We start from the raw sequence: 12,228 nt of genomic DNA, 5'->3' as shown, positions 1-12,228 counted from the left end.
GCAGAGGAAAGAAGATTTTTGGGACATAATTGAGTTGTACTTTTTAATGAAAATATTTTCTTATATTTCTTTTTTACTATATATTAATTTGCTGTTGAAATGTTTAGTTTCTTTGGAATGAATGTGAGGTGTCTTAGAGGAATGGAAATGAAACATTGTTTAAATATCTCTTTTTGTTATAAAATATTAATTTCTGGAGTTCACTTTTCTAATAATAATTTTATGATTCCTAATAGTAGTTCCCCAGATGCTATGAGAGATGTATTTTGTTCCTGGGATTATCTGAGTCAATAAGGGGGTGACAGAAATAGACAAAGAAATAAGGAGGCATCATTATCATATGGGTATGAGATTTTGAATGCAGTGGTTTTTCAGGGAGTGGCATGAATTGAGGTGATAATTTTGGTCCATGTGTGAAGTGACCAAGTTTTAGCCATGGGGACCCTTTTTGTTCCCTGTATCCTGCCTCCAGTTAAAAGCCAAATAGAAAAGGAAAAAACAGGACAGAGCAGACTTAGCTTCTTCCACTTGGAGGTTGCACTGGAGATGATGGCAACGTTGAACTTCTCTGCCTCTCCTGTGCAGACAGAGACACTGTCCGTTATTTGTTGGTAGGGCTCATGAAGAGCAGCAGCCTGGTACCAACCTGCACTCACCTTTGGGACTTCTTGAACTGTCAGTGACCTATACCCAGAGCAGAGGCCTTCTAGTCCAGCAGTGCTTTTTCTTTATTAATGCATAAGTCTTGTCTCTCTAGGTAAATGTGCTCTTCCTTAATCCCCATGATTCTAGGTGGATCCTTCTTCATTTCTGTGGGGCAGGCTCAGTTTTGTTACTGGATCAAGAAAACCTGGAGAAGTCCCATATAGATTTCTTTGAAAAGCTTGTGTTAAGTATTTTTTAGTATACAAGGTTATTAAGAGAGCCCTTTGGGCTACTGAGGTGACCCATTTCTATATGTGTTGGATGGAGATAATTTTTTCTTATTTTTTTTGTGCTGGGAGTTGAAGGCTTAAGATTGCCAAGGAGTTTAAGAACTTGTCCAGCTGTCAGCATGGTCTCTTGCTGCAGTCTGGAGCTGTGTGTTTCTTCCCCCCTCTCTGAAATTTCTATTTAAAACTGTTGTAAATACTGCAGTGTTGCTGGACTGTTGGTGAGGAGTCAGTGGCTGAAGCTGTGTCCTTCAGAAAGGACCTCATGAACTGTCAGTCATTAGTGAGATCATGTATTCAGACAATCAGCCCCTGCCTGTCCCCACCAGCATCAAGTGCATCTTTTAAACATGATTTTAAAAGCAGATCAGCTGCTGATCCTTCAGTTGAACATACTCATTTCCTTTGAAGCTCAATGTCAGTCTTGGAATTTAATAGGAATCTGTGCAAATAAAAGTTTTCAGCAAGACAGGATTTCAGCCAGGCATTGGCTACAAACCAAGTTTGTCACACTGTCTGTTCTGATGAAGATCTTGGATTGGTGCTCTCAGCATTAGCACAGTGTACCATCCATGTGAACATGAATAATGTCTTCGAACAAACCTGCTTAGTTCAGAAAATGGATCAGCAAACATCCATGGACACCCTGAGGGGCTGTGCTTCATGATAGATGGTGACAAATATGTAAGTCTTTAAAGACAGAAGAATTGTTAATGCTCTGCAGAACCATATTGTTCTGTCAGGCAAACAGCCCTTAACACAGTGGCAAGTTTTCAGACCATGGAATTTTAATCATCTTTTTAAGAACTTTGTTTTGCTGATAAGCGTGAGAAAGGACCTTCCAAAGAACCTGTTAAGAAGTTAAATGATATGTCTGCCACAGAGTGCTGTTGAAAAACTTCCCAGTTAACATAGTGACCAGAGAAAAGGAAGTCAGCAGGAAATGGAGGAAGAGAAAGGCACTGAAAATGCAGTGGAGGTATTTCTGTTAGGATTGATATATTTAAGTAGATTACCACGATATGAAAGACCAGAAGGTGAACAAACTCACTGACAAGTAAATTATTGGTAGATTCTTGCATTTACACAGTATGAATTATTTGGGGGATGTACAAACATATTTCATCATAGGTACATGGTACATTGGAGGAATAATCTAGGAGTGTAAGGCTTTTGGCTGAGGCTTTGATTCATTGTGGCAAAGACATATGAAAACTTTATTTAAAGCATGTGATCACACCTGTACAGCAGCCCAGGATTCAAGGTTTCAGGCTGGAGAAAAAAAAGAAATTGAAATTCAGAGATGTTACCTTCCTTGATTTAACCCATACAAAGTTTCTTCTAGGTTAATTTTTGTTTCAGAAATGGTAATTTATTGATGAAGTTGGATTTATGAAGTTGGGATTTCATCAACATAACTAGTGATTATGCTGCAAACATTTGTTCTCCCTTTGCTGTTAAAATACATCAACAAAAATATTTTTTCCTTTGTTTTCAGATTCCTGCTTTCTGCCAGCCAATGATCTTACCCACAGTTTTTCTTCATACCTGAAGGAAAGTGAGTTTAAATGTTGGTCTGGGTGAGACGAAAGTTGTATGAAAAATATTATTAATACAGTATTACTGCATTTTTTATATGTAGCTCCAAGTATTGTTTATTATGAAATATTCATCACTTTAAGGTTTTAAATTTTTTTTTAATGACCGGTCTTGTTTTTCTGGCTCTTATTTAGTTTAGAGCTTTTATTTTTTTGGTATCAAAAATGTTCTAGGCTTTCTTATAATTCCTAGGGATTATTTTTCAGTAATTTATTGTGGCTTCATGAGTAGGTGTATTTCTTATCTTAGAATTAAAGTCCTGCAGCTGTCTGCTGACATGAACCAAGTGAATTTTTATTCTCTTGTATATTTATATGGAAGTTCTGGTCTGGTAAATGTTTCTTTGCAGATGATTTTCTCTGATACAAATTGCCATATGTGGCAAGTGAAGACAATAGGCTCATCACCTTAAAAACTGTTAATTGTTAACGCTTATCTAGTTCATTCAGTTTTGTAATATTTCTATATTTTATTTATTTTGGGCATTCCATTTTCCAGTTTCTCAGCCATGACTAAATGCAAAAGTGATGTCAAAGTTCCAGACCTCAAAGGAGTCAGCATGTGTGTTCTTGCTGCTGGCTACCATTCATCATGTACTCTAGTAATTTAAAATTTGGCTTGTGGTGCTTGGTGTGGGTACAAGGGCTTTTCCATTGCAGTCTGCCCAAAGTGGGCGAAGCTCCGCAGGAACCACAAGGAGGAGAAGTCGGTGCTGATGCTGGTTCTGTGCAGCTCTGCCCTGCGCTCCTTGGAACTCATCAAGTATGTCAACAGCAAAGACTCTGTTGAGGTTGGCAGTCGGTCAGGAGTTTTGTCTTGGAACCACAGGCAAAAAGGCAAAACTGGGACACTGTCCTCTGCTAGCCAGCAAATTCTCTGACTCAAACTGATGCAATATCCCTTCTTTCTTTAAACTCTGGGAACGTGGTGTTCGGTTTTGGACTGAAGTAATGCTCAGTACTTCAGTTGCCTGGGAAGGGTTACTTTTGTCAAAAACCAAAAGTAACCAATGTGGGGGAAACATGTTATACTTGGGAACAGAGTAAGCCAATAAAGCATCATGATCCACCATGAGAAGTCATGGCTTTGCACCAAAGGCAGCGAGGACATGGCATTTCAGAGCCTCAGATGCCAAGGTGTGTCTGGCCTGAGTGCCTCCAGGTCTGTGTCAGTGTTCTCAGCTGGCTCAGGCTGGCAAAACTGCTGGGCAGAGATGACAATTTTCAGTGTGCCCTGTCCCTGTATTTTCCCCTTCTCTATTCTCCCACTTCTTATGCCAGAAGTTTTGATGACTCTGATGCATTGATGGATACCTCACAAATTTCATGGTTGTCTTCTATGTATTGACCCTACTTCCTGTGATTATGTGTCAGTACAAAATGAGATGGAGATTTGGGAAGTTTGATTCCATGATACAGATATAAGCATAGATAAAGCAGATAAGTGCCAGTCATGCATGCAGAGACTAGCATCTTAGACTTAGATGGTTTAGATGTAGATAAACCTTTAGCTTTGCAAATTAAAAATTTGCTGCCCTGCAAGAAGCAGTTTTAAATTATGTTCAACAAATACTGAATATGTTGTCTCCCGTTTGATGAATATGGAACGCAGAGTTGTTACTGTGTGCCAAAAAGGAATGTCAGAAAAACAAGTTAAGGTTTCTAACAAATTAATCTGTTTAATTGGAATTTGGATTATGTCTGCAGTAGAGACAGTGGCAGCCTAGGTTTTCCCAGCAGCCATGCTGCAGAAAGACTGTGAAATGTGTATTTGTCCATACACAGATCCTTCCTTTAGTGCACACACACTCATATTCATTAATGCTTTAGTTATCTCAGTAACTGAATTATTTTTTAATTAGGATTTGGTGATTAACCAGTTTTGAACTAAGCTAGCTGTGAAAGCACAGGCCGTAATAGTAAATATTATCTGAAAAGCTATCTAAACAATACTGCCCCCTACTGGTATCTTCTACTGTGTCTGTCCAGTTGTTGGTCTCTGTTGTTGAGTAGCAAACAAGAATGTACACAATGTTCAGAGTACAACCAGAGTTCACTGGGGGACTGTGTGTCTCAAACATACTGAGAAATGCCAGTTGGTTTTCCTTTCCTCATGTGTGGTCTTAAGCCCAGCCCTGCTTCTTGTATTTCATTGTTCATTTTTTTTTTATTATTATTATTATTAGGTCAATGACAGCCTTTAAAGGAGATTGCAGAGTCATCAAGTTGTTTGCAAAGCACATAAAGGTAGGGAATGTTAATAGAGCAAGTAAACAGCTAAGTAGTGTGATACAATTTTCTTTTTAAATCCTTTGGCAATAGGGCCTTTCATACAGTGTTCATATGAAATTCTTTCCTTTGGGTAGTGCTTGCTTTGGTAAGCCATTGCTGCAGTGTGAAGAATTTCAGTAAGCACCATCTCCAGGAGCTCTGGTGCAGCCCTGTGCAGAATGTAGATGCTTGTGCACCTGCTGAGTTTCACTCTTCCACATTCCCATCACGTGCTCGTTCAGTGCCAGGACACTCACACTCGCAGTGTGTGGAACCAAACTCTACCAGCACCCACACTTGGATTCTGAAAATGGAATGCCTGGGTCCCCAGTATCCATACCTGTTAAAAAGAACAAATTATGGAGGTGTTGGGAATAATGAGTGGACACTTGGCATTTGATATAAATGCTGTCAGACATGCAAATGTGATTTGCTTTATCTCACCTTTTTTCCAGTATCTTCATCTTGAAGGACTTCAGAGTTAATTCAAGTTTTTCAGGATTCCAGAGCATTTGTTTAAATGCTGAAGGAATCTTGCTATTCTCACCTCCAAAAATACTTGGTGCAATAGCAGATTTTTAAAGTTAAAAAAGATTGAACTTCTAAAGAAGTGTGATGCCCAGCTGGCTTGTTATATTTCCTAAACTTTCTTCCAGATATAATCGTCTGACAGTTTGAAAGGCAAAATCATTTGTTACTTAATGCTGCTGTTCTAGAAAGAAATAAAATGAGATCTTGCATTTATTTTCAACTCCTTGAGAAGAAATTTTTAAAACAATTATGGCTTAACTGTTGATTTTTCTTTCTCTCTTCAAATTAGATAAAGGAACAAATGAATATGTTAGAGAAAGGCATGTTCCACATTGGGGTTGGAACTCCTGGGAGAGTAAAGGCACTAGTGGAGCAAGGTAGGAGAACAAGGAGCGTTTCCTCCTTAGGTATTTTATATTTGGTCTCATGAGAAGTGAAACTTCAACTGTTTTTTTTTAGGTTGACACGAATGTGTAGATTTGAGTACTAAACTGTATGGTTCTATTTCTTCACTTACGCTATGTCAGTCAAAACAAGGTCAAGGTTCTGGTACTTTGTTTTATGGTCACTTGAGGCTGGCATAAGCCAGTATTAGCAGAGAAAGGCAGAGTAATGCTTCCTCTTACCTGCCAGTCAGTGTTTAATCCCTCTTCCTGCTCCCTGTGCAAGCCCAAGAGTCTGTTTGGCAGCTCAGTGAAATGACCCCAATTAAACCAAAACCAGTGTGCACACAAAATCAGGTAATGAGACAGAGGTGGGGGACTTCCTCTTTTGGCAGGAATACTGATTTATGCTGACTTGAAAGTGATTGCAAAACCATAATGTGAGATTTAAAGCTCCAGGAAACCAAACACCACAAGTGGATCGAAAGGAAATAGTGGCAGAAGTCACTGTATCATATGCTACTGTGAGCTTACTGCAAACTTTTATGAGGGGTGTATGAAAGATCTGCTTGCTGATTTGATTGTATTTCTCATTTGCCTGTAGTAAAATTGATTATTCTCTATAAATCTTTTCCCAATTGTTGAGTATTTTCACTTACTCAATATGCAGTATGTACACAAAGAAAAAGAAACAACAAAATGACAAGATGATGAGGCAAATCTTTCTATTCCTCTTATGCAAGACACTGTCTTGCCCTGACTGTGGTCGCTTGGTCAGGAACTGGCAGTGGTTCGGGACTCTACTGCTCCTTCCAAAAGAGTGCAGGAGTAACATCATTTTTGTTGCTTCCACCAACATTAAATGTTAGTGCCCAGCACATCAGCACGTTGCCATGAGAGTAGTGAGGCACTGGAACAGGTTGCCCCGAGAAGCTGTGGATGCCCCACCCCTGGAAGTGTTAAATTTTATCCCAAGCTCTAGTTCTTTTTTGACAGTTTAGTGTTGCAGTGCAAGGTCACTCAGAGAAGGGAGAGGAATCAAATCTGATGGGGAAAAAATGATGAGCATCGTGTAGAAGACTAGTTAAAAAAAAACAGGAAAATGGCTGAAAAGCAAGTTCAGAAAGGACCTTTTTTTTTAACCACCATATATTGAAGGATAAAGCAATTCTTCAGCAGCACCACTGACCTGACTCATGTTCACATAGCACCCTGTCCTTTAAATTGCTGAACACTGTTCCTGTTAACATGAATTTTCAGGTTAGGGTCCTTGTAACTTACCAGTGACATCAGCTGTGGAAATTCAACTCCTGTGGTTTCATCAGGAGGAAGCTTGAGGAATTACTTTCTGGCAGGATGTTAAACTCTTGACAAGTCTGGCAACAGGAGTTGCTCTGCTTTTGTGTTTATCTTCCAAAAGGACATGAGATTATGTGGCTAAGGGAGTTTGTAGTGTCAATGCATTAGTTGTCCAACCAGCAAATGTAGTACTTAAGTGTTCAAAGATTAGTTTTTGCAAACAGACAACAAAAGATGTAAAAGCCAAAATCATTTTGATAAGCACGTGCCACATTATCTTGGTAGTGAAATTTATGTTGCCTTTTTAGATGCCCTGTGCTTAAACGCCACAAAATATATGATTTTGGATTGGAACTGGAGAGACCAGAAACTAAGGAGAATGATGGACATCCCTGAGGTATTGTATAAGCACCTGTATATGTTCTATTCTGTGTCTTAAAAGTACTTTTGTTGGCAGTTCTCAGGTCTTGCAAGTAAAGTTTTGTTTCTGTAAAGCTGTCTTCAGTGGTAAAGGAACACAAAGAAGTTCACATTGACTGAGAAGTCTGTGCTCTTGGGTCTCAAAATTATCTTCTGAAAAATAATTTTTCCTTTATTGTTGCAAGTCACAGCTGTGACTTCTATAGTAGCGCTGTGAGTTTCCCCTGTTAATGCTGGATGGATATTCTACCTGCCCCCCAGAAGTTGCCTCAGCAGGACTTGTACAGAGTCCTAGACCTCGACAAATGAGAGAGATGGGCATCACCAACTGTGTGAATTTGAGCAAAGGGAAGTGCAGGATTCTGCACCTGGCATGGGGCAATCCCAAATGTACAGACAGACTGGGAATGAGATGCTGGAAAGCAGCACCATGGAAAGGGACCTGGGGGTCCTGGTCGATGGAAAGTTGAAGCTGAGCCAGCAGTGCCCTGGAGCCAGGAGGGCCAACCCTGTCCTGGGGCATCAGCCCAGCATCACAGCCAGGCAGGGGAGGGGATTGTCCCTCTGCTCTGAGCTGGGGCCACCTCACCTGCAGTGTTGTGTATAGTCCTGGTGACAGCAGAAGAAGGGTGTAAAGCCCAAGTAGGGCAGTGAGGATGGAGAAGGGCCTTGAGGGGAGCCGTGTGAGGAGCGGCTGTTGGGCTGCTCAGTCTGGAGGAGACTGAGGACAGACCCCATTGCAGCTTCCTTGTGAGGGGGACAGGAGGGGCAGGACTGATCTCTGCTCTGGTGACAGTGACGGGACCCAAGGAATGGCCTGAAGTTGTGTCAGGGGAGGTTTAGGTTGGATATCAGGAAAAGATTCTTCCCCAGAGGGTGTTTGGGCCCTGGAACAGGCTCCCCAGGGAATTGTTCACCCAGCACCAAGCCTGGCAGAGTTCAGGAAGTGTTTGAACAATGCTCTCAGGCACAGGGTGTGACTCTTGGAGTATCCTGTGCAGGGCCAGGATTTGGACTTGATCCCTGTGGGTCCCTTCCAACTCAGCATATTCTGTGATTCAGTGAAAACTTTCCTCAAAAACGAAACGAAACTATGACCAAACATACATGTTTCTCCACCTAAGAGCACGATAACATCATATGAGTAACTCTACAGACAATTCTCTTGTTTTTTTCCTTTTCTTTCTTGTATTTTTTTCTGTTTCTTTTGACAAGACGTAGGGTACAAATAACTTAGACCCATCCATTATTTCTACACTTCCTCTAAACTAATTCCCAATTCTTTCCAGTTCTATAATCCAGCTTTTCTATTTCTTGCTGTAACAAGCTGTGCTTACAGTATGTTGTGAGGCATCACCTATTTCTAGCCAGATAAAGAGGTCGTTTCCTCCATTAGTGCTTCTTAGAAAGCTCCCAATTTCCTGCACAGTGTCTTGAGGTTTTTTGCATTTATAGTAGGCCCATACATGGAAGGAATCTCCAGGGAAAAGGCTTTATTTTGCATATAGACAAACTGTTTCACAAGTGAAACAAATTATATGTCATTAATCCATCTGTGTACTTGCCTAAGTATTTGAATGTGCTGCATTTTACAGCCCCACATACACAAAACAAACTAACAAAAAATACATTGAAGAAATGAAGTAGCAAAAATAAAAACCAAAAAAAACACCTGCCTTTGCTTTTTTGGTGGCAAAGAGGCTCCATCTTGTGGTTAATGCATAAGGCTTTTTTAGTATGGTTTTAAAAAACAGGAAACACGAGATCACAGACAGTCAAGTACAAAATCACAGGCAGTACAAAAGGTGTTGATGGCAGTGGCATAGATTTTTTTAAGTCATCTGAAGTCAGTATCAATAAAGTAGACTGCAGGTGCTCCACCTCCAAAAAATGAAGATTACGTTGCCAGTATTTCATTTGGGGCTATTGTGAACCTCAAGTACACCTTTCAGCTCATTGTAGGTAGCATCATGGCAGTTCTGTGTGTCTGTCGAGAAATACAGGCCAAAAGTTGTGAGTCCAAGTCTATTTTATTAAGGCAAAATCCTAAGGCTATTTTAGCATAAAAAGTTAAAGCTTAGTTCAAGTTAAATCCAGCTAAGAGCATTGGACCATCATATATTGTCTTAGGATACGCAATAGTGATTACAGAATAGTGAATATGTAATTACAGAAAAGTCTTCAAACTGCTCTTGATTCAGGTAATACATCATAAAGGAAGGTTTTTGACATCTTGGTCTTTAAGGTGGAGTATTTTGCAGGTATTTATCCCACTGCAGACATCAGGCAGATTCCTTGAAGTTATGTGTAAGAGATGTCCACAGGAAAAGACATCTAAATAATGTTCTGGTGATAAGGCATCTTAACATCACTTATAAACCAATGGGATGTTCTAGTAACTTGTGGGCTTCAAATATGGAATACAGTCCTAGTCAGCTTTTCTAATTATATAGAAAAATGTCAAATACATGCTATGAATAGTTTAAGTTTTCTCAGAGAGAGGAAATGCAGTACCAAAGACAGTTTAGAGACTTGGCTGTATGATGTACTAATTTCTTTCACCTGTGTTAGTTATGGAGGGAAAATTGTACACTTAAAATGAGAAACTCAGCATACTGGCCTATTTTCAGTGCAAACTTCAATTATCAATACTTTTTTTTACATATTTAAGGTGCAACATTGCTAAATTTCATTGTGTTTAAACCAGAAAGCAAGAACATTTGGAAGCACATGTCCAAAATATTTGCTGGTTTTGTAGTCACCTGATGTTCAGTGGAGAATTCTACACATATTATTATATTATATTATATTATATTATATTATATTATATTATATTATATTAATGAATTGAAAAACACATGGTAGTTCTGTATGCCATCATATCCACACAAGGGATGGTGCCCTAATCCACTGCTCTGTCAGTTCCCTCAGCATCTCATTAGTTAATGCTGCTGGAATTTTCATTCTCTATTTCTGTGTCTCCCACTTCATTCATCCCAAAAAATGGATAGAAAGCTCCCAAAGAAACCAGAGGAGGAGTGAATCAGACTTTGTCTTGGCAAACTGGAATTGAAGTAAATCATAAAGGTGTAAATAAAAATGGATTGTATAGTTTTTGGTCTGACCAAAGGACAAGCTTCCTGCTTTGAAAGTTTTTTCTACAGAGGTTGGTGGCAATACAGAGCTGTCTCAACTTCTTAAGTTACTTGTTCCTAAGATTCAAGTGAAGTTTTTTTCACCAAAACCCAATATCTGCAAGCAATACACACACCAGCCTTCAGTAAATTTGAAAATATGCTAAGTTTAAGTTTCAGATGTCATGAAAATAAAATACTTGTGATAAATGGACTTGTGATAGAAAGACAACTGTGTTCACCTTTGTGTAGCACATCCAGTCTGAAATTGAGGCTGGCTGGCCTTTCTTGAATAATTTATGCCTCTGCAAAGTGGAGGCACGAAAGAATATAATCCTGAGAGAAAACCTGCAAACAAGTGATTTGTAAGTGGTAAAAGGGAGCTGTAAGGAAACTCTAGACTAACTGTGATGATAAAGAATCTTGTGTTCCCTCTGAAATATGTAGTCAGTATTTACTCTGTAATATATTTGTTTTATCTTTAGATAAGCCTTGAGCTAGAGCCCTATCAGAGTCATAAACCAAAGTACTTTGTGCACAGCACAGGCAGAGCTGATCTTCCTGCTCACTTTCATTCAGGTGTCCCAGCCACAGACAGAACTGTGCCTGCTGCACTGCCCTTGATCTGCTTTATGCCAGTTCTCACTCTGGAAAGTCCTGTAGGGATTCTGCAGCCCAGGATGGGCCTTTTGCTGTGGTGTGCTTTACCAGCTCTGCCAATGATAACCTTTCTGTAGCCATGTGAAATGGGACTTCAGGGCTGCAGGGCAAAGGATGGGTATTTTAAAAACTGGAAATGTACTAGAGGACCTTCTATAGCAATCTCTTCTTTAATTTCTAGTCCTGTAGTAAGGTTCCTCAGTAAATAAATAAATATATAATTATCAGTAACTTCTTATGCTTTGATTTTTGTTTTCTTCAGATAAAGAAAGAAACAATTGACCTACTTGAGAAGAGTATTATAAAGCTGTGCAGAAATGGATCTGTGAAGCTGGGACTCTTTTAGTGAGTTTACCAACAAGGAAGTAATTTGCAGCTGCCTTTTGCTATTATCCTGCTTGCAACTGAATTTTGACTCTTCAGAGGTCTAAATACAGAAGGCACATTGCAACATTTTTTGAGTTTTCTTTTAATAAAAACCCAGAAATTTTGTTTGTAGTTCTAGTATTATTTTTACTGCAGGAACAATGTCATACTGAAATCAGTTACACCACTTTCACCTGCTAGATGTACTACTTCGTGTCACTGGTAAGACCTTGAAGATGAGCAAATATGGGTGTGAAAGTCTTTGCACAGCTCAGTTTTCTGTTCCCTCTTTGTGCTATCCTAAATGAGACATGTATTTGTCTCATGAGAGTGGTAATCTACTTGCCCTTGGAGGTCTTTGAAAAAGTATGAATTTCAGTAACATGTTAAAAAGGTATTTTTCACCTATCTGTTCTAGAGCTGGGCAAATGCTGCTTTTTGCTCTTACATGGTATTATCTGCATATTTTACTGAGATCTTATTTTGGTTAAACTGTTGAAGTGTGTAAATAGTATTCTTATGTTTGTCCATTTAAATTAAAATGAGGTGATCTCTGGGTGATTCTTTTGTCATTGTGGATAGCAGGGAATGGATGGATTCTTTTTCAGAGAACAAGATGAATACAGATGAGGAA

The 12,228-nt window shown here is 39.3% G+C and overlaps 1 protein-coding gene across 7 annotated transcripts in view; it reads left to right on the top strand.

The window, feature by feature from the left end:
* The window catches only part of CMSS1 (cms1 ribosomal small subunit homolog), a 217,674-nt gene extending 205,519 nt beyond the window's left edge, over window positions 1–12,155 (top strand). For all 7 annotated transcript variants that reach the window (XM_085588641.1, XM_021545505.4, XM_085588661.1 and 4 more), the window contains 6 exons: window positions 2,431–2,490; window positions 3,191–3,293; window positions 4,717–4,777; window positions 5,622–5,709; window positions 7,323–7,411; window positions 11,491–12,155. In XM_085588641.1, coding sequence (XP_085444767.1) covers window positions 2,431–2,490; window positions 3,191–3,293; window positions 4,717–4,777; window positions 5,622–5,709; window positions 7,323–7,411; window positions 11,491–11,574 — 485 coding nt within the window. In that variant the 3' untranslated portion in view covers window positions 11,575–12,155. The remainder of the gene's footprint in view (window positions 1–2,430; window positions 2,491–3,190; window positions 3,294–4,716; window positions 4,778–5,621; window positions 5,710–7,322; window positions 7,412–11,490) is intronic.
* Window positions 12,156–12,228: the final 73 nt, after the last annotated feature.

Source organism: Lonchura striata, chromosome 1, assembly GCF_050655825.1.
Source record: "Lonchura striata isolate lonStrDom1 chromosome 1, ASM5065582v1, whole genome shotgun sequence".
NCBI classification, from domain to species: domain Eukaryota; kingdom Metazoa; phylum Chordata; class Aves; order Passeriformes; family Estrildidae; genus Lonchura; species Lonchura striata.
The sequence above is the reverse complement of the archived record's forward strand: the minus strand, read 5'-3'. Positions and strand labels throughout refer to the sequence as shown.